The sequence below is a fragment of the Buteo buteo genome, chromosome 26 (genome assembly GCF_964188355.1).
Source record: "Buteo buteo chromosome 26, bButBut1.hap1.1, whole genome shotgun sequence".
Lineage (NCBI taxonomy): Eukaryota > Metazoa > Chordata > Aves > Accipitriformes > Accipitridae > Buteo > Buteo buteo.
The window spans coordinates 10,077,421-10,103,713 of record NC_134196.1 but is presented as its reverse complement, the minus strand read 5'-3'; the positions used below and the strand labels follow the sequence as shown (position 1 = coordinate 10,103,713).

General features: G+C 38.7%; 1 protein-coding gene across 3 annotated transcripts in view; it reads right to left on the bottom strand.

Annotated features, from left to right (window-relative positions):
• Positions 1-26,293, bottom strand: part of LIN7A (lin-7 homolog A, crumbs cell polarity complex component) — a 98,182-nt gene that overhangs the window by 13,280 nt on the left and 58,609 nt on the right. For all 3 annotated transcript variants that reach the window (XM_075057989.1, XM_075057988.1, XM_075057991.1), the window contains exons 2-3: positions 17,235-17,353; positions 86-157 (exon numbers count right to left, since the gene is read on the bottom strand). In XM_075057989.1, the coding sequence (XP_074914090.1) occupies positions 86-157; positions 17,235-17,353 (191 nt within the window). The remainder of the gene's footprint in view (positions 1-85; positions 158-17,234; positions 17,354-26,293) is intronic.

The window sequence follows — 26,293 nt, the reverse complement described above, 5'->3', positions numbered from 1 at the left end:
ACACGAATACCTGAAACACACACGCGCACAGTCAATTACTAGGTCACTTTGGTAACATGTATTTCAACAGTTGCACGTATCCTACCTTTGCAGTGGCCCTGGCTCGGAATTCGGGGCAGCCATTAACAGTTATGGTTTCATGCATGTATTGATACACCTAAAACGTTCATGAAAATAAAATGAAATTAATTATCGAAGCAAAACAAGGACTATATACTAACCCAGACAGGACTGTCCCTTTCCCTCATAAGGCTATGTTTCATTAATGCTGTATTCATACTATCACATAGTCAAGTGTCTGCTAAAGTTGTGCATGCTTAGGTTTACAGAGAACTTCAATCTGTGTTTCTCATGACACTTTGCAAACTTAACTGTACATCTTCCAACATGACTCCCTTCCCATCTCTAGCACGTCACTTCCCCAAACCAGGACAGTTAGGTTCTATGTTATCAAAAATTGGTGTCTCCAGGCAACTGATTTGAATGCAAATGATGTGAACTGATTTAAGTGGTGTCTTAGCTTCCAACAATGGCTTCTTTGTTCTCTGAACTTTCCTAAGAACTAAAGATTTAGGAGACTGATGTTAAAAAAATAGGTAAGTTGTTCAGCATACAACTGCTGAAGAGTGAAAGTGAAAATTAAATTTTGCAGAAAGGCCACAGTACTGGTTTCCATCAACCGTAGCTAGGAATGGCGAAAAGGGCTGGCAGTCTGGTAGGTCAGACATGGACAATGGGTAAGTTATCCTTTAGAAAGGAATTATACATTCACATATGTACATGTACATATGTACAGCCTTCTGTCTATTGTTTTTTTCTGGTATACACTCTTGGCCCACTTTCTCTGGTCCTTAACTCTCCCTTTTAAACATTTTCAGTAAGGAGAAAGGAAAAGGCTCTCTCACACTGCCTTTGTTCTCTAGATTTGTCACATTCTTAGATGAAAAATATCAAAAAATGCCATGATATGAGCCAGTCATTTTGAAAGCAAACTTAAAATATAAAAATATTTATATACAGCATATGGAAATTTTTTTTGAAAGACAAAGGTGAATGCAAACAAACAAAACATTTGATTTAATTTTCTTATAAAACCACCAAACCTAAAAAAATGTTCCTCTGTGCCACTGATTTACTCCGGGCATTTTCTTGACCTACTTCATCAGGAATTTTGTCTTTACATGTGCTTTATGTCTTCTTTACATGTGCTTTATGTCTCAGGCTGCACTCCTCAGAGAGAACCTTTGCTGGTAAAGTATGTTAGGTTTTACAGCAATCTCTTAGGGTCCTCGAGGAGTGCAGATTCAATCGTACTTTCAAAAATATATTTACCTTTCACTGATTTGGTGCTACTTTAGCAGGAGTGCCAAAAATTCCCCCTTTGGTAATGTAAATGCTACTTTGGCAGAGAAGGTGTCAGATCCTGTACTTAATTGACTTCTCTCTGGAGATATTTAAAAGACATGTAGATGTGGCACTTAGGGACACAGTTTAGTGGTGGACTTGGCAGTGTTAGGTTCGCACTTACACTTGATGATCTTAAAGGTCTTTTCCAACCTAAATGATTCTACGATTCTATAAACATCGGCTTGTCCCATTGATAGGTAAAACTTCCCCATCCTCCTGTCCTGATAACTTGTTATGCAGTATCATAATAATGTATCTCTCCCCACTAAGCCTGTTATTATAAAACTTACACACTGATGAACATAATGCTACAAACATCTAAATGGAATTAAGATGTGTGGCTCACTTCTGATCTCAGTGGACAGACACAGTGGTAATCACTCTCAAGTAGTAAAATGTTTGGGATGACTGATCCCCAAACTTTTTTTGAGGGATATCATACACAAGGGAAAGGCAAGAAAGGAAAGGAGATAACAAATGCAATCCATTTTAGAGATCTAAAATATGCTAAACACTTTCAAAGTACAGCAAAAAGATTATTTGTCTTGACTACTGTCAGCACATAAGTCATTCTAGGACTTAATTCAGAAAAACTTGGGACAGTGAAGAAAACTGAGACAAGGGGAACACACTGAAAAGTTTTCTGCTTTTTCCATTTGAAATGAAATCTTGCTTCCATTGGTAAAATTGACATTGACCTCAGTAGAGGCCAGGATTTTGCCCTTAATTTTAAAAATATGTAAAAAGAAAGCTCTTCTATAGCCTCTAAAGGATCTCTGGCTTGTTCTGTCTAGGTACTCAGTGATGCCATCATAAAAATGGGTTGAGTCTACATACTCAGCATTATCCTACACCGATCAGTTCAATATTTATTGTATTATGTCGTAGGAAGTATTCTTATAACAACAACTACTACATTATGCAAGAATACTGTGTAATCGCAGTAATGAATCATTAAATACTTGTTACTTCAAAAACCATTCTGTATTGAACCACACTGATAATGCTGGATTTTCTTGATATCTGCAGGTTCACCTTCATCTTATAGCATGAGAGCAGATTGTACATATTGTTTTTGCTTGCACAGCTATAAATGCTGTGGCTAGCCATAATGTCTAGAAGCATATATTTGATTGCTGAACTATTATGACATTAAATTGTTTTGAAAAAAGGTCACAGTATTTCAGAGGTAGGAACAGTTACGAAGAAGTTCTTTAAAATATTCATGACTAAGGCAGAATATCACAAAAGTGAGCTGATAATGATACATTCATGTGATTATTTGCTAGGTTTGATTTCATATAATTCCATATTGTATGCATCCTACCAGTATCTAGCTGGCAAGCTTCCTAATATCCAATATCCTGGTAACTAGTTAGTATACTGGTGAAACAACAAACTCACTAGTGTGTGCTTAAACTATATGTTAGAAAAAGAATCAACTGACTCAAAAACTTGTGAAAAATATGACCAATAATGTCATATAATCCTTGGGTTCATTTGTAAGCTTCCAGTGATAACAGATTTAAAATTGTGCTCTGCAAAGAGTTATCAGCGATCATAGTAGGTATAGCACAGTTCTTAGGAAAAGAAGTCTTGCACGTCAAATCTCACTCTCTATAAGCAACAGATGTGACCAGTCGAGTATCTGCTTGAGGCATTTGTAAATCTAATTCTCCTATTTGACTGTTACATAACGTTTAATATAATTTGAGTTTAAGAAGGATAAATCATACACCTACATAACTTTCTTACGTCAGTTTAACAACCAAACACAGATCAACTGCACCTGTTCCACCAAGTCCCTTAAACTCTTTGTAGGGTTCAGATCTAATCATTGCTCATTCTAGCAATGCACAAAAAGCACACTGAAGTCCATAAATAATCGTTGTTTGCCTGTAGCCACACTAACCCCTTTATCTATGCTGTTCTCAGCACCACCTTAGCCATGATTTGTGCACAATGAATCCATTCTGCTGCCTCTTCTATGCACACAGAACAGATAAACTGAAAATCTCTTTGTTCTCAAACTAAATAAGGTAGCATTTAAATCCTCCAAGAGTGGAATATAGCTTCCTAGTCAATCCATTGTACATGACAAATAATTGAAATGGTTTTATAAAATCTTTCCTTTCAGTGCCTACTATTATTTGTACATCTGATTAAATTTTTAACATATAGCAATTCTCCTGAATCTAACAATGTCAACCTTAAGATATCCTTGTAAGACCTTCTGTAAATTTCCTTTTTTGGACAAAATATCACTCAGTACAGAAGAAGACAAAGGTGCAAAATTTAATTATAAGTATTTGAAAAGCTCTTTTAGGATATTTACTAAAGAAGTCTTTTAAAACAGTGACCTTTGTTGACCATGACAGATGAATAATTTCAAAAGACATCACTGTGTAATACAAATGAGTTGAAGAAAGACAATTAACATATCACAGAATTGCAGACTGGTTGAGGTTGGGACGGACCTCTGGAGGGCATCTTCTCCAACCCCCTTGCTCAAGCAAAGCCACCTAGAGCCGGTTGCCCAGGACAGTATCTGGGCGGCTACTACATGTTACTAATTTGAAAAAGAGCTGCATATCTATTTTTGTATGTACAGCTATTTCTTTTTAGAGTGTCTGAAAGACTACATGGGTGTTCAGTAACATTATTTGCTGACAGACTCCATACACACTCTGATGGTCTAGTGCCTAGGGAAAAGAGTTTCCACAATTCATTAATAATAGAGATTAAATTACAGGTGAAATGTCAATGTTTCAAGACACAAAGCTGCAGCCGTAAGGTAAACGGTAATGTTTTAGATAATTTTCCCCCACAGCGATTTCTACCAAGGCTGTCAGTGTCTGTACACTGAACATTCATCGGTTAAAAGCTTGCTGCAGACAGGGGTTTGTTCTCACAGCTCTCACTTGTGCTGTAGAGCTAGATGTACTCAGCTTTGTTTTCTCTTTCCTGTGGTGCGGAGAATACAATACTCTGATCAAGAAATACTCCTGAAAGCATGAATATAGATCTCAGACTTTTTCAGCTTCTGCAGGTAGTCTCCTCAGACACCATAATCTAAAGTTATTCTCCCACAGTACTCAAAAAATACAAAAAGAGTGAGGAAGGAAAATTACAACTAGAAAATCTGAACTTAGAAGTGAATCCTCCGTGTACTGTGGCAGCTCTTGCTGGCACACAGAAATGTACATTTTATTACTTCTCCCAGCAGGAGCTGTAGTGAGTCAGATACAGCAGGTATAATTGTTATGACGATGCTCCTCGTCCCCACGCATACAGCTGGGAGGTAAAGCAGCTGGTTTAGCATTACTGAAGCATGGGAAGGGGCACTCCCTTACAGGTACTTTAAGAGCTAGCTTCTTAATAAAAATTACTCCATATGGACTCGTAACAAAGCAGCATGTACTGGGCTGGCCTATTTAAGTCAATGCGAAGCTTTAGGAGGAGGCCCAGGAATAACAGTGCACTTAGCAGCCTGTTTTATAAAGGTGACTAGAAGCAGCATTCTGTTTACAACCTGAATGATGCAGCATCTCTTCCGCTGAATTCTTGAAGTTACAATTTAATTAAACAGATTTTGTTCCATTAAATTCTGTAAGAGGTATTCAGTGCTTCCTACCCTGATGAAATATTATGTAATTCTAAGTGCAACTGTACCTACAATAATGACGCTCAATAGATGTTAGGACAACTCAGTCTAAATATCAGAAGGGAAGAGGCGTGAGGCAGAAATCATTTTGCAACAATGAACAAGTGTTCAAAAAAACCCCACAGACAAAACCCAAGACAGAGTACATTGCAATTTAGACCTGTGAAGCAGCAGGCCCAGACAAACTTTTCTGAGATTTGTAAGTGAAGGAGTAACCTTTTTGAAAATGTTGGGGGTTTCTTAGCACATGAGATAACATATATAAGAAGTAGTAATCAGTTGTGTTTCCACAGTGCCTGCAGTGTGATAAAATATAAAAGGACGTAAAACTCTTCCTTCAAGAAGTCACAACCTAAGTGCGTGCCATAGGTAAGCAGGTTAAAAGGTGGAATGAAGCAGCAACCTGCAAAGAGATCAATTACCGATGTTTAACACATATATTGGCATTATCTGTGTTTAGTTTGGCTGCTATTTTTTAATGCTTCAATGAAGAAGAGAACTGTATATCTATTTTTGGAAGAAGTCCTTCAAGGAATGGAAGACAGGAGCCTGACAGACAGTATGGAGGGGAGACTTGGTGTGAGAAAAACCAGTGCAAGGAAGACAATTGATTTCATTGCATTTATGTAGTCTTGTCAATGGAACAGTATACATGTGTGCATCCTTGCAGAACTGAGGCTAAGTTATAAAAGGGAAATTATTATTTACTTACACTTCAGCATGATGCTTCCACCATCAACTATGCTGAATCACTGTCTTTCTAATTGCCTTCATATGTTGGAAAGGATGAAGTAAGTATTTCTCCCTTCTAAGTTGTCAAGTAGAAAGGAATGTCTCAATCAGTCTTTTACCACGGTGAGAAGCACTCATGTCTGTTTGCATGTTGTATGTGCTTTATGCAGCATAGCTGCTGGCCTCTCTCCTCCCCTGTTCCCCAAATCTGCAGCTGGTTCTCAAACCTTCAACCTCCTCGTGACCTAAGAGGTGAGACCCATATATCATCTCATTTGGGGTGTGTGGTCCAGTCCTTGGGGCAGGAGGACGCCTGCTTTTGTGTCAGGGAGAAGTTACAGTGCAAAGGTGCACTGGAGAGCCGCTGACCCCCACTGTGGTGCCTGTGAACGCCTTGCTTCTGAGGGCAAACTTGCACCTGCAGCACAAACCACCTGTGTCTTTTTTTCCCCGCTCTACTTTGTTTTCATCATTTTTACCTCTTCACACGCTGTTTGGCATTTTTTCCTTCCCTACAACCTCTTGCCTGTATTTTCTATTCTTAATCCAATAAATTTATGTCTGTGGAGGGGGATGCATTGGTTTGTATGCCTGGACAGACTACCCCAGAGCTGTACTTCAGCACTAAATTCAGATCATACTTCTATCACATCAGTGGGCAAGGACATGTTAAATGCTGCAAAGATCAGGAGGGACTCTGGTCACCCTTAACCTCTTGTACACCATAAACCATGAAACCTCATCTGGTAATTTCTGCACCAATCATAATTTTTGCTTGAACTACAAAGTCTTTAGAAAGGTCTGTGAATTTCAAGCCTCCAGCTTGTTTAGGAAATTGGTCAACCGGTTAACAGCATTTCCATTAAAAATGAGTTAGTTACAAGCTAAATTTGTCCAATTTCAAGTTATAACTGTTGGATGTAATTGGGCCTTTTTCATCTCTTTTGGTAATCTTTCCTTCTTCTCCACTGGAAGTATTTGTAGGTCTTTGTCTCATTTTGGATATCTATGCCCTTTATGATAGATTTGTCGAGATTTCAAATAGCATTTGGTTTTCTACAAAAAACTCTGCAAACCCATCTAATTGTCCATTTAAGATGACGCCTGAACAGATGAGCACATAAAAGAAGGAAAACAAGTCAAACACAACCAAAAGTGTATGTAAGTAGCACGGAAGTACGCAGCTTACCAGACCGCTCTTCATTTTCATAATGACTTTTTATCTTTGTAACGTAACTCAAGCTCAAAACCAATGTAGTGGAGCACTTCCATTCAGCCATAAACCCATGATAGCTGAATGAAAATGCAAAATCTCTAATGATGGTGTGTTTATATTTAGTTTTTCATCTCTTGAATATCAAGTAGAATTTCTGGTTTTGTGCCTGTGTTCTGCTTTTGTAAATTATCTCATGTGATAAGCATGCTCAGGAAAGCATGGATACATCATAAAAGCATATTTTCTCCACCACAGCTACAGCCTCTAGCTAAGATTCTGTACTAAACACGGCCACACATCACAGCCCAGAAGACAGTAGTTCCAAGAGGCAGTTGAAAGCAGGCTGCTTTTCTTTCACATCCATCGAGTTGACTCAAAAATTTTTTTGTTCATATTGTTTTTTCATTAATAGCTACTTTTATCTTTGGTAGTTAATTAAGAAAATGGGGAAGGGACTATTCTGCATGACTGAAGAGAACCTGACAAGACTGTCTTTCTAAATCGCAGTCCTTGCGGAGGACATTGACAACCTCAGAAAACCACTGGCTGTGGAAGAACACCATGGATGCCACCTACACACACTACAACTTCAAGGTTACAATAAACTTAGATTCTTCTTAAATGAGATTGTTTGAGCAAATGAATCACAAAGGCCTATTTTGTTATGGGCTTGATTAATCCTGGCAGAAGCAGAATTAGGCAGTGTCACACCTGTGTTCACAGTGTATACTGTATATCTTCATTCTGTCTCTGAGAGCAAGCTGACAAAAGGTCGTCTTCTGTCAATGTCAAAAGGACAAGTCGATAGATGCCTGTGAGTATGGTGAGGCTGACGTGGTTGAAAAGTACCTTTGAGAGGAAGGCATGTGATATATTATAGGGCTTACTGGAGTACCGAATAGTCTGTATTTCATAAGTTATTTCCTGCAGCTACTGAATTTGGACTACTTGTAGAAAAAGCTGCTTTGTAACAACTAGTCTATATTAATGAGCTATTTATATCTGACAGAATGTGGTCATTCAAGGTTGATAGCATTCTGACTATTTTTACATGATAAGCTTTCATTAGCCTGTGAGCAGTTACGTGTTTGCATCAGGAAAACTGTTGGTGTCTATTTTCAAAACCATACATCTGTATAATTTTTACAATTGTCGTAACAATCCCTTTCCCTGAAGTAACACTGCATGGATGTTGCCACATGCAGTAGGGATGGTAACCTATTAAAAAGCTCAAACCTGTAAATGAAACTCAGTCTCATTTAACAACCTGAGATGAGACAGTTTTAATTTCAGAAGATGTGGAAGAAATATTATGACTGTTGGCTTTTACATTTTCATCGAGCGTATTTTATTTAAAAGTTTCCTTCTTTGGGGGGAGGGGGTTGTGGAGGAAATTAGGTCAGTTTTACCAAAGTGAAAAAAATGATCCGAATCTTGATGCATTATTAAGCTGTCCTTAGGCAGTAGAAAAAAACAGCACAGGCCTGAAACATTGTTAAAATATAAATGAAGTATGATCATCGTAAGGGTATAGTATTTTAACTTAGGGTGGAATACTTTATGGAAGGTCCAGTTAAAATGCCAAAATATACCTTGCTCTGGCATTTTTTCATTTTTTTGTGTGGAAAAGAGTGGTGCTCACTCGGCTCTGACAGTATCCGTGTTGCTGTCTGAAAGCTGAACTAAGTTTTGGTCCCTGAGTTCTTGCCATACGAGGCTGCGCCTGTCCAAGAAACAACCCAACAGGGGTTACAGGCTGGGGCCAGAATCTCTTTCCTCCCTTCTGCGCGAGCAGAAGAACATAGCAGATGTAGCAGGAAACGCATGCTGTCACACCCTCTGCACATATTGGATGAGTCAGTTGAAACACTCCTGGTGTTGCTGTTAGGATACACAAGACCCCTGTGTGCCCCCTCTTCTTCCAACGTCGATTCTGTCTGGAAACATCACTCTGACACTGTAAAGTCAATAGGAAGTTACTTGGCACCCTCTTACGAATAATGAAAAATGGACTTTTATTTGCAAATAAAAATTACCTATATGAGGGACAATAAAAATTTGATTGGGTCATTTAGTTTATCTCATGTCCCTTACACACTGTTCTATGCTCTGCCCTAAGTCAATGGCAGCTATGACCTGGCATCTTTGAAGACAATGTTATAGGCGTCTCAGAAATTGTATGCTTTGCAATCACTAAACCTTAGCAAAATTCTGTCTCTTTTGCTGCTTCTACCGCAATATACTGGGATCAAAAGAAATAGCAACCTGTGTGATTACTTAATTCCCGTAAGACTACTTGGAATTCATAGCTTGTAATTTAAAACTCTCTCTTAGACCTCACTGCCAGTTACTTTTGAGTTCAAATATATGCCAAGCATTAATAAACACTAATTTCCTCCACTTTATCAGTAAGTCTGTATGTGCTGTTGGGGCTGCCGTATGCAATAGCCAGATTCCAAACTTCAACAGATTTGGCAAAACCTTGCCAAAACTAGCACCTAGATGAAACACGACATAACCTGAGCCTGTCATGCAAGTTCATCTCAAGTGTCCCTATCATGCTGAGAAGGCAGGGAGAAGGAGGGAAACTGCTGATGTTTCTTGTCTTAAATACCAAAAAAAATGTAGCTAAAATGGAGTTTTATAACAGTTTTACAATTTCTTTTCTTTTCTGAAGGCACAATTAGAAAACGGAGATTGAGGAGCATTTCTCAGGAGTCTCATCAGTGACATCAGTTAAGCAGAAGCAGGGGGATACTGAGGCTCCACCAAGGCAGAACAGTGGTGCAGCGGCTTCCAACCTGTCAGCGTAAATATTCCTCGGTAGTTCACCTTGCTGCCGATTTCTCTCAAGAGGAAGAAGCAGGCTTGAGATGAACTGCAGCAGAAGCTATTCTGTTTATTCCTAAGAGTTTTATGTAATCAAATATGATACTGCAACAATAAACTAAAATGATAATGTGAGGAAAACAAAAAAGATGCTGAGATGCACCACCCATGTTCCACTGGAGTCACCTGCAGCACACACAACTGCAGCCATGTGCAGAACTAAGAACATCACCTGAGCACCACTCATCAGCGAGTTTTAGTAAATATGGTACAGCTATCCAGATAAACTGTAACATGAACAAGATATGTCATTGCTCAGATTTTATACATTGCAGGACTTTTGCAGCACTAAAATATTTATCTTTTGTGAAAGGCATAATTACGCAAGCAGAGCACAAATGTGAGTAGATCCATAGCCATCAGCCAACTCTGAAAATTGATCTTTAATCAAAAGCAATGGGAGAAACACTGATTAAAGACCAGTGATAGGGTCTGGCCCCAGATTCTGGGGTACTACATCTGCGAAATCGATGTATTTAGCTCTAGGCAGCTAAAAAAAAAGTGACAACAGCAGCTGTTTTGAATCTCCTGCAGTGAAGTCATGGAAGTCGTAGGGACTTAGTAATTGCACAGAGACTTAATAATGCCTTCTCTCAGATAATGCTTGGGCAGCTTGGTAAATTCGTATAATTGCCATTAATGAAGGCCATCTGCTGAGTGACAAGGTAATCATTCCAAAAGTTCTCATTCATGCCGTCCAGGGCTTGCGAGCAACAGAGTAATGCTTCAATCACTTATGGCAAAGTGGTAAATGAAACTTCATTGTTTTTCAAAATTTGCATAATTTCTGGTTACATTCACCCTAAAAAATAGCACATATTTTAACACAGTAGGGTAATTTTATATAAAAAAATATTTTCTCTGTTTACTGCTAACTTAAGCTTTTCTGCTGAACTTTCTCAATGCCTAATGCAGCATGGTGGCAAGACAAAAAGCAGGCAGCCCATCGTTTGAAATGTTTTTTTTTCTGCCCTAATTTACATACATTAAAAATCCTTCTCTCAACTCGTCATTATAGATGCAGTACTTGTAACTAGGAGAGGGAAAGCAAAACTGTGTAAAACATGAAAACATTACTACTTTGCCATACCGTCATCTTTGAATCTAAGTAATGCCCTTTCCAAACAGTGATGGAGGTACTCATTTAGTGGAAATTGTTATCATTATTTTATGTGGCTTTTCATTGCTGGGACCATGGTAATGGAAAAGGGATGGAAAGGAACAACAAAAGATTCTTGCAAATGCTACATAGCCCCAGATTTCAGGTAAGCGGGACTGGTTCAGCTGGCATAATAATCCATCCCAGTATCTAAAAAAAGATAAAATGCTGAAACTTTACAATTAGCATCCAGGAATGCAAATTTTAATGAAAAGGTACAAACCAATCCATGCATAGGAATGTGAAAATTTGAATGAATTTGGTCAATTTGCACAATTCCGTATTTGCTACAGCATGAGTGCTACTGCTAAATTAATAGTGCAGTAATTCTCAATAAGCTATCTGGAATACCAGAACAAGGTATAATTAGGTATCAGATTAGCCTATGGAGAACTTTACTTCCTAGCCAGTCTAGCAGGGTATCATGCTAATACAACTATACTGCTTTTATGACCTGAGTTACAAATCTGAGCTGATAAATCTTTCTCACTTTACTCATATGAGTTGTCCTATTGCCCTTTTGTTTACCAATTGCCTTATTAGTAAGTCCAACATAACCACTTTTGCTTAATCCTGACCAACACCTCTGTTTGCATGGGTAAATGTGACAGTAGGGGACTTCAGATGTCAGGCTTCCTACTGAGCCTTAATCACACTTCTGTGCTCTGAATTATAGCAGTAAGTCTTCCTGATTTTTTTTTTTCCCCCAAAGTTGCATCTTGTAATTTAAAAACTTCAAAAGCTGGGCTCACTCTGTGGAGATGAGAGACTGATTGGAATTGTATTTCTCCTCCTGTAACAAATATGCAGCTCCCAGTGAAAAGAAAGAGTAACACAAGGCAGGATTTGAACTCTGGGGCTGCCCTTGGTACCAACCAACAGAGCTTGGCCTGGTGAACCTGTATTTTTACAGGAATGAGATTCATCAGGCAGGAAACAATGGAACACTGCTTTCAGAGGCTGTGTCTGGGAGGTGGAGGAACAGCATTATATTGCAAGCTGAACAAATTTGAGATTCTTGAAACACAGTGAAACCAGGACTTTAAATGACTCCTACATTAAAATCCTAAATTAATAATTTTAATAAAAGAATTAATGAGAAGTTTCACCTGAGTCTAGCTAATACCCAGATTGTTACATTTAGTACAGCCCTTTAAAATGGAGTACACCACTGTACTAGGATATCTGAAGAGGACAGCTAAGGGTTCCAGCCGACCTCCTGCTGTCACACACTGCATCACAGTAAAGTAATGAGCCCAGTATCACCAGACCCAGCTTTCACCACCCACCAGCCTTCTTCCGGTTCCCTAATATTTGCAAAGACATATATCAGGGTTAATAACGAAAAGCGCAGGTAGGCAGCTTGAGGAAATGACCAGATAATAACACATTGCATATTAGCAGCTCTGGGATTCCAGGCGCTCAGACTGCTAAGGCATGAAAATGGAAATTATTAAAGGAAATAATTTCAATATACTGACTAGGCTTGTTGAACCATCCTACCTCGCATAAAGTGAAACTATATCTCTAAAGTAACTGGGGGGCATCCAGACCTCATCAGAAATGGGTCAGTGTTCTGCCACTGCCATTTTTTTTGCCTGTAAGTCACAAGTGGTCTTTAAATGTCCAGGATGCTCTGTGCCCAAGATAATTTTATAGTAAGTTTAAAAGTTTTAAACTACTGGAGCAGAAACTGAACTACTTTCAAAGACAACATGGTGTTCCACAGATCAAACACACATTTCATATAAAACACACAACAGCAGAGTATTTTGTGTTGACTGCTCCTCCTTTAAGAAACGATTGTCAGTGACCCAGTCCTGCAAAAGTGCTCTTCTGTGATGACCTGATATTTTGGTGGGAGCATAAGATAACAGAATGACATAATGGTTATTTTTCTGTGTCTAGTTACCACACCACATTTTTATAAAGACTTTCTGATCTGATTACTTTTGGCATTGATAAATGTTTCACTTTAGGTATTTACCAGTCAGATTTTCTTTTAAATAATAGCCACAGAAAAAAACATTAGATTTAATCCTGAAAGAGAAAATGGGAGTAGCCAAGGAAGGCTGGGAGGAAAGCAAGATACACCGGAATTTTACATATTTCACATACATAAGAAGAAACCTGAGAATCAACCTGAAAGAAAACTTCCGCTCATCAGGAGATGCATGGGTTTATCAAGCTGTATTGTTACTCTCCTGGTGTTTCAGTACCGATTACCAGATGTTAACAGTAAATGAAATTCCCATAATCTGCTAAGGCATGCCACGTTTTCTTGTTGATTCACTGTTTTGCTCAACTGTTTATTCTATCTTCTGTGCCTACAGCTCTAAGGTTTCTTGTCAGACTGGAAGTTCATCTTATCTTACAGTTCTGATAACTTCCTTTTTACTGACTTAGAACAATCAAAGTCACCGTATCAATTCAGGTTACCTAGCTGCACGTGAACGTACCTTCTCAGTAGTTCAGTTATGCATTCATTTTTTGCAGCCTTGCCCTTCATCTATTCCAGTAACCCCCTGGGAATCAGAAGACTATAACATAACAGCAGCTTTGAATAAACAGCAAACACGCATGGAAGGGTAAAGGACTTAATGGTATAACGGACAAGACTCATGCATCTTTTGCCAGGTGACAAGGCTATAGAAAGCTAATGAATCTTCATGTAGCTAGGGAGCTTTTGAAACAAGTAATTTTAAAACACAATTAATTTTTTTTTTCCAAAACTCAATTTTAACGTGACCAGACTTCGGTTAACTTGTTTTCTGGTCTAGGGGTCTTCAGGTGAAAAGGAAATACTGAGGCCATTATATACTTCAATTACCTCCATTATTTTCAGAGCTAATACGTATTCTTGCCTAGTGCCAGACAGAATATTTCAGTTGGTGGTACTTATATTTAGCTAAGTGAGAACCATTAATCACCATTTCCTGACATAGCATCCTAGAAAAATGCCGAAGTACTTCTACTCAAATTTCATTCAGTCAGTCACTTTAAAAAGGTTTTATTTCTATGGGATATTAGTGTGGGGATTTGAACTAGTGGGTTGATTTACTAAGTAAGTTCCCATAAATACAATTCATTACAGCCATTTAATAGATTCCTACACATTAGATTGGAATGTATGTCATCTAATGAAATAACTCATACTTTTAAAGGCTAATTGATCATAAAAGTGACCTCCTCCTTCTGTAGTTAAAGAATTCCTACTCACAGAAGGGACAAGTCACATTTGATCAACACTGTGTGGATTATACTTATCTTTGATTCTTTCACCTGCACTCAGCCCAATACTGAGTTTCTCTGGGACATATTTTAACAATCAAACTCACTGGATCGTTAAGTGTCCATAACTTCTTACTGGAAAAGAAAATGTTTATTTCCAAAGCTCCTCCATTATGGAGTTTATAGGACTACAGGAGTCAGCCTTAACCTCTTTTACTAGATCTTCTGATGAAAGAAAGCTAGGCTCAGATCTTGCATTACACGATGAACACACCACACTGCAGATCTGAATCTTTGCATACATATAATAAGCAGCCTCTTCCAGAATTTGCATACTAATACAAAGCCTGCTGCTGCTCCTCATCCCATTTCGATTACTCCTACCTACTGCTCACACCCAGCCTGCTTCACTGTGTTCTCCAGGAAGGCTCTTGTCTTCCAAGCAAATCCCACTTTTCTCGTTACTTCCAACTGACTGTCATGCCTTCACTTGTAAGGTCAACATCTTTTCTCCTCTAGTCTATGTGAGTGCTAATAGAGGAATTAAAAGCTAGTCGCCACACTCTCATGTCTTGCACTTGGGATAAGAGAGGATAAACAATGGGAGGAAGCATCTGCAGGGAGATTTTTGTCTAGCCTTGGCTATCTCAAGCTCAAATACACTCAGAAAAAAACCCGTGCTGTTCAATAAAGTAGCTATCAGTATTTCACAAACTCCAGTGTACATGAAGGACATGCAAGAAGGGCATCCCTGATTAACGGCAAGACCCAACCCAGATATCCTCCAAGCCCTTGCTGCAGTGCTTGGAGATGTATAACAATGTAGTGTGACCAAAATATCCCACAATTTTCTAATTAGTTTTTTTAAAAAATGGAAGAAATTATTTTCTGCAGTTTTCCAACAACTCCTCAACTGCTGGAAAAAAAGAGAGTTACAGCCTAAATATTTGCCAAGTGCTTAATGTAAGTAACTGAAAAGAGGAGCCACATGTTGAACAACCTTAAGTACTAGCAATGTATCTATGTCAATTCTCCCACTCTCCCTAAATGAAAAAATTTGTTACTGAGACTTTTATATTTGAAGATGTCTTCTAAGAAAACATTTACATACATAGTGGTGAATGGCATTAATAATTTTTTGGGGTGTAGAAATTCTGTTCTCTGATAGTGATACATTAGATAGATAGGTTATAATATATATAAAATACATTAAATATTTTAAAAGAAAGAAATGTTTTTGTTTATGAAGTTGGTAGAACTGATCTAACTGCTCATTTATCATCACTCAATTCTTGTGTAACAACTAGCTCCAGGGTTCTTAAAGTGGCTATTATTTGGTTGTAAGAATCTAACAGTAATTAGATAGTCTGTCATGTGCAGGAAGCCTTTACACAATACTCTATAAAGACCTTTTGTGCCACTGAGATGATTTTGTCAAAATCTACTTTCAGTTCACTGAATTGAAAGTGCATTTGTCTAAGCCATTTTCCTACTTCCTTGACTCTGTACCTGTTTCAACAAGCTTTGTGTTTGCATTTGCTAAGACTGTTTTCCAGAGATGAATATAAATTTGGTAAGATTTCACTGATGAAGCTGCAAAGACTGAAAGTTGCCTTTAACAATTGGAGTACCAGGCTCTGCTATCTGAAAAAAACCACTCAACCCCACAACTTTTCAATGCTCTGTGCTCAATTAAAGAAGCATTTAGTTGGTTAAATGAAAGCGCTAGTCAGAATATCAGCTTTTCAGGGTACATAGTGCCATTATTTATTGTCATGGAACACTATTTCCTTCAAAAAGCCTCAAAAATTGCCATTTAATTAAGTGGAAGCCTCTCTGTGTTTCTCACATTGAAGAATATATTCCATAAAACAAAGAGTGTGTTGCATTTTGCTTATTAAACTAATGTCTGGTCCTCTCTTTCTTCCTTCCAGCCACCCAGCAGTCCACTCAATCAATGTGCTGCTGTTGCCTAGTTATCAGGAGTTCAATTCTGCTACCATTGAGGGAACATTAGATTCCCCATTGATTTCAGCGAGGGAGGATTAGTTCCAGGCACTAAACAGATAAACCGAAACAGAAGTTCTTACAGATTTTCTGCTGAAAAGATGTTGCCTTCATTAGGGCATTTAGAGCTGCTTCTGTCTGGCAGGCTAACAGCACTTAGTCTAGTAGGTAAGAAGTCTGACACAATGTTGTATTAACTCATGGTTTTTGTCTAAGAAACTTCTAACAGAAGTACTTGTAATTTAACTAACTGCTTTACAGATACTGCTTGTATGCACGTAGGAAGTGGGGTGCTTCTTCTCTAGCTTGACTAGAAGAAAACAATCATCATTTATATACTGCCGGGCAGAGCTTAGGAAGGGCCTGACCATGGCTGGCAGGGATGTGATCACAGTTTTAGCAATCTGACAAGGATTTCTGACACGTGGAGCAAGGCCTACTGGGACCCAAACACTGACTTCAATAGCAAGAATCCTGTCGGCTTCAGTTAACTTCAGTGCTTGCACCATTTGTCTCTCACAGCATTCTGATTTTATCAGCACATCCCTATCACACACCTGAGCTCAAAGGAGAGGCATTTGAGCTTTCACTGACCCAACCTGGCATGTCCCCATATCCCAGCACAGTGCTGTACAGGTTAGCACAGACCCTGAAACAGCATGAGCAGAATACTAAAGTACTAATTAATCACCCCTTCTCCCTAGCAAGGCTAATTGCCTCAGGCTTGATGCCTTGCTGACGCAAATGTTCTGTCTGCTTTTCAGTAACTTCAGCATTCCGCACAGTAGCAGGCAGCTACAGACACATCTCACATCCATCACCCTTCATACAAGGTACTCCTGCTTCTCCAGCACTGGAAGGCAGACAGACTTTTCTTTTCAGGACAGGGATGTTGTTCTGAGAAATAACTAAAAATCTCAATTTCATACCTCTCTGATAGCTGTACAAAACTCACTCTGCAGCACCTTCTTTAGGGACTGTAGTTTGTGTACTGGTACTTCTCCAGATTCTTGCAGTTTCTCCAGTAACTCAATTGCTCTTGCAACATCTGAGTGGGGGAAAAAAAGGAATACAGGTCAGTATAAACAGTGACTAATAAGTGACCAAAAGGGGCACACTGATGGTCATTTTAAGTTTTAAATCAGCTTTACCGACACATACTGTATGAATCTTGTGTTATACCAGCCTCAGCTAGGCAACAACACTGCCGTTCAGAGATCCAAATCCCAAAGTATGAACAAACCGCGCATGTACACATACAACAGACGCACACACAAGAGGTTCCATCTTAGTTGCAAACATTCTTTGGAGCAAAGCTACCAGTTCAAAGTGGCTCATCCGTATTAGCAGACCCAAAATATTTCTTACTTTCTGCATAAGAGAAAGTAGCACAGAACAGTACGGGGCCTACTTTCAGAAAGTCTGAAAGAATGAAGCTGAGTCCTCATGTAAGCACCCTCAGGATGACAACACCTAAGAAAAATATTTGACCTTTTTTTCTCATAAATCTAAATATCAACTACTGATAAAGAAAGTCTTCTAGAGACAAATAAGGCCTGCTAGGGAAGAATGGGAAGTCTGCTAGAGAAGAGTAAATGTGTAAGGCTGCTGTCTAGGTCTCCAAAGACCTGATCTGCCACACAAAACCCGTATGACCCACAAAAATACATGGAATAATATTTTTGGCAGCCTGAATTCTCCTTAAGCAACTGTGTTTTGTCAAGGGAAAGATGGAAGGGTCTCTGAAGAGCAGTCCAGAAGTCTTAAGTGAGTAACCATATTGAGCGGTGAGCGGGAATCTGGTCCAGTTGAACAGTGCCCATTCCCTCACTCTCACAATACCTTTCCTCTTTGACACTAGTTCCTAATTTACACAGTTATTACTAAGATACGTACAAAACCCAAACCCCAGCCCATGAGATGCTCAACAGTCCTTTATGGCTGGGGACACAGGGGCACAAGAAATAATGGCTAGTCTCACGGAGGCTAGCCTGGTCAAGCAGGGGACACGCTGACTTACAGGCAGAAGCGAACAGTGACACACATCCTGGTCAGTCTTCAGGATGATAGAGCTTAAATAGAGGGGTTTCTCCTGTGTCATTTAATGCTACCTTGCAGCTTTTCCTATAAATTTGCTGGTATGGTTGAACCTGGCAATGCTGTTGTTTTGACAGTGTGGTCATTCTCACATCTTCTAGCATTTTTTGCATCGCTACCAGAGCCACTACTGGCCAGTTTCACCACTCTACTAAATATAGGTCTGTATCCTAGTGATGAAATGAATGCATAGTAGTAAATGAGAAAACAGTGTTTGAGGCATTTTAATTCTGCACTTTAACTGCACAAAAAATAAATATACACCCTCCCCCAACCACACAACTCCAAAATGACTACAATGGCTAGAAGCAACCTTATATAATTCTCCTTTCCGATGACAAAGATTGTACTGTTTGTGACTGGGAGATTATGCTAATTGAAACAGTTCTTACAATCCTTGGCTTGTAGCTGAGCTATACTGACCAGATGTCTTATACAACAAAGACATGAGAAGTCTTCTGGAAATAGAAAAGAGATGACAGTAGATGAGCTGCAATAGGAATAAAATCATAATCATATATTTGCATTTATAAGAAAATGATTATTATCTAGCTGCTTCAGTGTTAGCAAAAGAGAAGATGACATCTCAAAAAATTTACAATTTAATTAAAAAAAGCCGGCAACTGGTCAGTGTGGCAAGTTGTGCCATAGTACATTAATACCCAAATAATTCTCAAGCATTTTTTTATAGGCATCTGCCAAAAGACAGCTCTAAGTATGAGAGGAAGCATGGCAGAAAGCATGCAGTGTTTCTTTCAGAAGGATACTTCCACTTACTGGGCTGTAGTTTGCGTCACAGCGCAGTCTTGGAGCTCGTGAACTTTCAGACGAAACTAACCCTAACCCCATGTGCAAAGACTGCGCCTGTGCTTTTGCTCTAAGCAGTGCTTCAACTGCTAGCGGGCATCCAGTCTGTGGTACTAGATCACGGCTAGTCTGAAATAATCTCTCTGCACAATGCACACAATGTGGGCCTGAGGTCCTCAGCACCACCTCTTTCGCTTTCCTGATCTACCCCTGTTTCTCCACTCCACACTATCTGCTGGTGGAGACACAGCCAGTACCATTCGAAAGGGACCATCTGAGAGACAGAGACCTTGGTGTGATGGGAAAGAGAAGGTCTGGATTAACGAAGCAGGTTTGTGAGCTGCATGTACAGAGACAGCAGTTGAAGCTGTATTTGCAAATAAAAAGGGAAGAGATGATGTGGAGGTGTACCAAGAAATATCCCTCTAAAGCACTTACTGAAGTGATGATCAGGAAGCTAAGAGGAGATCTGGGAAGTAAAGCAGCCACGGAAAACCAAGAAAAAATGAGATTCTAGAAAGAAGAATATGACTGATGGCAGCTAATACATCAAAGAGGATGGTTTTGAGATTTAAGAAGAGGTAAGTACACTCTTTAGCAAGAACCCTTTCAATGGAGTGCAAAAGAATGGCAATGCATTAAATAAAATATGATGCAACAGACAAACTCAATTTTTAATGTTCTCAGTAATAATAATGTCACAATGATTTTCTAACAAAACTATAAAATAATTTGCCTTGGAATTTTTCTTTTAAAGTCTGTATCTGCCACCCAAGACTTGCAGTCAGCTACGTACTAAACTCATACTCCCCAGTTATTAGTACCAGTTCGTGCAAACTGGTATGTCAGACAGCACAAAGCAATTAGATGAATTATTTTGAAGAAGCTTCAACAGCCCGCCACAATAGATCAGATAAGGCCTCTGAAATTCATGTGACATGCAATAGCTATTCAGATATTCTAAATCAGACTGGGGTCTTTTCCAGTGCCAGTTCAGGTAAGTTTCGAACTGTCTTTCCCTCTCACCAGCTATACTTGTAGAAGGTCAGTGCCACAGATGACAGATTGCTTGCTATTTTGCAGTTGCTTAGAAGTTTCATCACCACACCTAGAAATTCTGTGAATCACTCTACATTTTCTATGGTCCTGAACTAAATTATATTCAATGAAAAACTTGTACTGATTGAGAAATCTGTTCTGATCCAAAAGGAAACGTAAATGGCTTTAGGTACATTAATCAATATAGGAGGTACATTAATCAATAAAGGTAAGTACAGGTCTAAATATTTCCCTAGGGCATGGACCAGACTCTAGATGAAAATTATCACTTCTAAAGTGACAAATGGTACAACATAAATGATAAATTCATATTCTGGTTGAAAAGTCTGGCATGGGTGTTTAGTATGTAGTCTCATAAGCAAAACTGGGCACTCAGTTGTCATTTGCCAATACTAGATTACTTAACTTTGTGATTAAGAAGTAGTTGGGGGTAAAGAAAAAGCAGAATATCCCCAGAGCATTCTGATTTTCCACACTTCCAAATTCATCCAACATGCTAAAATACATGAATGCTGTTGCCCAAGTTCTTGCTTTATTATTCACCTATCATATCTGTTAATAACAAGCGGTCTTCTTTCTTCTGTAACAATTAGGCCCAAAGCTTGCTCAATTTGGCAATGACTTGTGGGATATTGCTCACGGTAGAGACAATATAGAATAATAAAGAGCTTCATGGGACAAAATTACAGAATGTAAATCAGGCATGTGTTCAGGGCCAAAGCTGTTTGTCACCAGTTGATGCTTTGTCAGGAGCAAAATATCACAGTTGGTTCAAAACTGAAGATTTTGAATAGACTAAAAATGTATAAACATGAGTGTATAAAATATGACCTCAGGAAATAGGCTGTATTTCCTTCCATTAATAACTCTGAAGGGGAGACTTGAATGAACAACTCCTTTAGGACAGGTTAAAAAGTGAAATTTATCAGTGCACGAGAACTTAAGTGATGCACAGGCTTTTTGCTGATGGTTCACTCAAGGTGAGTTCCAGCTAAAACTGAAGTAAGTGGTTGCTCAAGGAAGTGATATGACTGGCAACGAGGAAGATTTCAAAGTTACATTGAAAAAAAGGCATATAGCAGGGAATCCATCCCTGTTGAAGTCAATTAGAGTATCATCATATATTTGAGAAGGACTGGTGTTCCTCTGCTGGGATAATTTTCTTGTCCACAATACTCCTTTGATTACAAATCTAACTAGCTTTTCTTGTAAACGTTATCACCAAGGAATTGTTCTTAAATACCATTTTCTTACATACTTGTGGAAAGTGCAGATTGATGAAAAGAGTGTGTGTGAGTATTTATATAAATATATGCCAAAAAACCTCCTAGAATTATGTTAAAAACAGTTAAGTTCTATTTAAATAAAATATCCTTGCTTTTTATTTCTGATTTGTCCTTCCTTTAAGCAAAGATATTTTTTAAACACAACTTCTGAAAAGGATTGTTTTGCCTACTCTCAAACATTTTCCAAAATATAAACTCCATTATACTAACATTAAACTCACGCTAATGTCATTGAAATCTATCTTCATTTCCCACATTCATACCCCACAGAAATCGGTGGAAATTTTGAGTAACAATGTGGGTAGAATTATTCCTCTGTATTCTATAATGCATACACTTTAAAAGGAATATGCACTTATTTCCCCCCCTTATTATATCCAACTTTAACCACACCTTTCCTTTTTTACCATTTTTTTTTCTGATTTCCTCATACATATGCACAATTCCTTTCTCTCCCATTCTGTTTAACATTTACTTCCCTCTTTGTCTTCTCATCATCATGCTTGCCTACAGCCTTTCAGGAAATAATAGTGCTTCAGTGTGGTGGGTCACGTTATCAGTGAAACACAGGGAAGGCAGGGGGGCTGCGGGTGGGTGGAACACATTTTACCAAGTGTACTCATCAAAAGAAAATCATGACTCTCAGAAAAAGCAAATCTCATTTCAAGTGTTCTTTCTGTACTTTCATTTGAATGAAATTTCATTTGCATTGCTAGTAGGACACGAGCAGGAGGTTACCAAACAAACCCTAAGAAAGAGAGGCATCACTAGAACATAGAACTAGCAAGATACCATACTGTAATACAAGTGGAACATTCCCATACTATACCAAACAAAGTTGAATCATGTATACATAGCCATATAGCATAGTGCAGTTGAGAAAAAGGTCATCTGGCTTAGTTATCACTTTGTTCTGTTATATATTGTTTTTACTTGCTGATTTTTGTTCAAATAGCTAGCAATGCACAACGCAGACTGATCTGTTTAATTTGCTGGATGTTTTGAAAAACAAACGCTATTTCCAATACTTTGCAATTCAGCTTTTACAATTGGAAAGCAAATTAGGAATCCACAGAAGGAATCCTGGCTCATCTGAACTTGGTGCTCTTTTACATTACTGTTAAAATTGGGTAGACCAGGCTCCAGCATTCTGTGAAACTTGTCCAGTCTGGGGTTTCACTCTGGCAGATTTTGTGCAGGGTTTATGTTTGTTTCAGTTTAGTCAGATAGGTTGAAAATTATTAGGAAAAATGTAGCAAATTATTTTAGCATGCTAAATGTGTCCCATTTAATACCAGAGTGACTCTTGAAAAAGAACGTACATGTGTGCTTTCTACTGCAAAATGTGAAAACTGTTGTATATCTACCACTGTCTAACCTTCCTCTCTTGTGCTAGTCTATGAGCTGGTCTGCAGTCCTTAACATAAATATATTATCCTCTGACTTAAAAGACTATTATGCAGTTCAATAGTACAATACTGTGTAATACTAGCTTGGGTTCAAACAGTAATTACTCAGAAACGTAGTATTTCTTTACTCTGACAACTACTCTAGAATAATGTTGTTGGGTTGTTCCCAAAGCCAAAATACAGTGATCATTTGTTTATTAACAAGATGTTAGAGAACAGGTTTCTCATCTTCCTGAGGTCTTTCTATGCCTCGTTCCTGTTAATTCTGGAGACCTTCACTGCATTAGTATGCCAGTTACTAGGAACAGTAAATGTGCTGCATAAACACCACCCTTTGGTACCTCAAAGAGGTGGAACATCACTACAAATTGACAGCAAGGATACTCAGTAAGTCTCTAAAATATTCACTACCTTCACCATGGCATTACAGAATAATAATCCTGGCAGTTTTCAAGCTCTGTTCTGTCGTGCTTGAAGACCTTTAATCAGGCTGAAGGTGAAGAATTTGCATGACATAACAGGTCCTTATAATTGTCAGTAGTTTTTCATTTCTCCAGTACTTTCATTGAGGTTTATTTATTCCTTTAAGCTCATGAGAATACGTTCCAGAATTCTTAATGTTATTCTGTCAACTTTTGATCATAATTCCCAAAGCCTACATGGGATGCTTTATTATATTTAGCAATCTTCTCTAAACACTATCAAATGACAGCAGGTAATCAATGGTTGGGCAATCAGAATTCCGTGGTGATTAGCAAAATTCATTCATAATTCATAGCTAGTAGCCCTAGTACATTGTATCAAACTATTTATGTGACTTCATGGTTAAAGCACCAGCTTTGGAAAACTTTCAGTGCGTATCTCTTGAAAATTTTCTGTATTACTAGAGCTCTGCTGTCAGTCACTGCTTTGCACAACATGGAAATTCTTACTCCAGTGTCAAACACCAGACTGTCCAATAAGCTTCCATTCACCTCTTTAGTTCCTTACTATCAGCACAGTGCTCTCCTGAAATACAAAAGCTCTTCCATTGATTTTTTATTTAATTGAATCTGAACAGTTCAGAAACACTGAGGCAAAGAGTAGCCTTTTTTTCCCCATTTAAGTTGGTATGGGCGTCTTGCCCAAAATTTCATGCTAACCAGTAGGATTAAAGGTGTACTTCACCATGGTAAATCATCGATGTGCAGGCAGCAATGAGCTAAGCTATTAGAAAACAGCAATATTATTCAACACTTTGTAGTGTGTATCTGTAAGGTCTATTCAAATTAATTACAGCAAGAATAATACTACCAGTGCTTCCATACTCTAGTTTAGATGATATGGGTAGCAGTTACAGATTTAATGCAGTGTCACTTCACACTTCTGCGGTTAAACATTACTATGAATGCACAAATAAATATAACAAAGAACAACCACACAGAGCTCTCATGACTCATCTTGTGGTGAGGGTTTCAAGCCGCCACACTTCTGATATAGACATCGACAGCTCAGCGACTCACCCTAGATTGCCATTACAGTCAATGAGGAAAAACAGTCACTTTGAGGCTACAATTCATCTGACCTATTTTAGACAAGATGAATCATACTCCGGGAGTGCCTGTTCCCTTTGTTGACTATAAAGGGAGGCTAGATGATTAGCTCAGATATAAATGCCTGCATCCTGCGTATTAGACATCTACATCAGTATGATGAAACGCACACTTACTGTCCAGATATACAGTGAATGTCTCATGCAAATTTATCTCCATGTGGTCCAGGAGACACTGTACTTCAGAACAGTTACATTTGACAAGAACAGTGTTGTTAGCAGGCAGGCCAATGTGTTTTTTAGTTGAAGCTTTTAAAAATGCATTAACCAATGATTTTATGGATTTTTTTCTTCTTAATGTATGAGAAAAATGAACCATGAAATATGATTGAGTATATCTGTCTGTCTCATTTTGCCTGATGTGAGACAACTGCCCCCAATGACATTAACGGCAAATATCCCCATGCGTTTCTACATACCTGCGTGCGTGCTTTATACGGCAAAATGTGAAAACTGTTGTATATCTACCAGCGTCTAACCCTCCTCTCTTGTGCTAGTCTATGAGTGAGAATCTATGGTCTGCAGTCCTTAAAACAAATATGTTATACTCTGACTTAAGAGACTATTAGGCAGTTAAATAGTCCCCCACTGCCTGGGGCAGACTTATTTTCTTGGGCTACTCGTCGGACCGTGTTTTGGTCTATATGTTTCTATATCTTTGAACTGCACCCAGGTTCAGTCTGGCTCAACCTTCTCAAGCACACCATGGGCATCCAAGTTCTCTGCTTCACTCCATTTCTCAGACACAGAGCCTGTGACCCAGCTGTTGCACACCCCAAGGCAGTGTATAACATGTGTAACGTATAACAGTGCATACCATGAGTTTTCCCAGCAGCTTTGGCAGGAACACCTGAAGATGACAGCAAAGTTCTGAGATGTTTTGCAAAATAACTTATAGAAAGGATACAGTTTATTTTCAGGGAAAGCAGTGCCACCTGTGATCCAAATACAGACAGCAAACTGTGTGGAGACCCCTCCATCCAGCACCCTCAACACCACAAAAGCCCTTCAGGGCTCTCTCCAGCAATTTCAGTCACTTTTGCTGTTTCAGGCATTCTGCCTGAAATACTGAAATACTGCCATTTCAAGCATACTGCTCCTGAATACGCTGCTTAGCTTGTTCAAATGCAACATTCAGAAGGTTCTCTTAAATGAAAAAATATGCTCCTCTATGTTCTCTGAACCTCACAATGTCTACAATGTCTTGAGTAATCTTCCCCCGCCTTCTCACCCTCTTAAATTTTAACTAGTGATTTCTGTTCTTCTCCTCAGCTAGGGATTATCAGAGCCTTAACCTACCATGAAGGCCAACTGGGAGAACTGGATTTGCTTTACTTTGGTCAATCTTCTTAGCATATTCATTACTGTACATAGACAGAGCCAGTCCTCAATTTTTTCCTTGAAGCCTTCACATAAGTGATGCCGCAGGGGCATCTTTGTCAGCAACTCTGCGTGCGTGTGCGTGTGTGCATGCATGTGTGTGTGTGAGAGAGATCTATAGAGTTCCTAAAACTTTAAAGAGTTCATCAGATACTTGGAGGAAGTGGCGTAGTACTGTCACATTTCCATTGTTGCTTTTTAAAGGAATAACAATAAATCACAAAACAGTAAAGACTGAATTAATGGGTAATTCAGGATCGTTTCAATAAGATGAGTTTCACTGGCTTAATTTGCAGCCTGAAGAGTAATAATGCAATTCAGAATTTTCAAAGATGGGCATTTAAAATTAACCTTAAAAC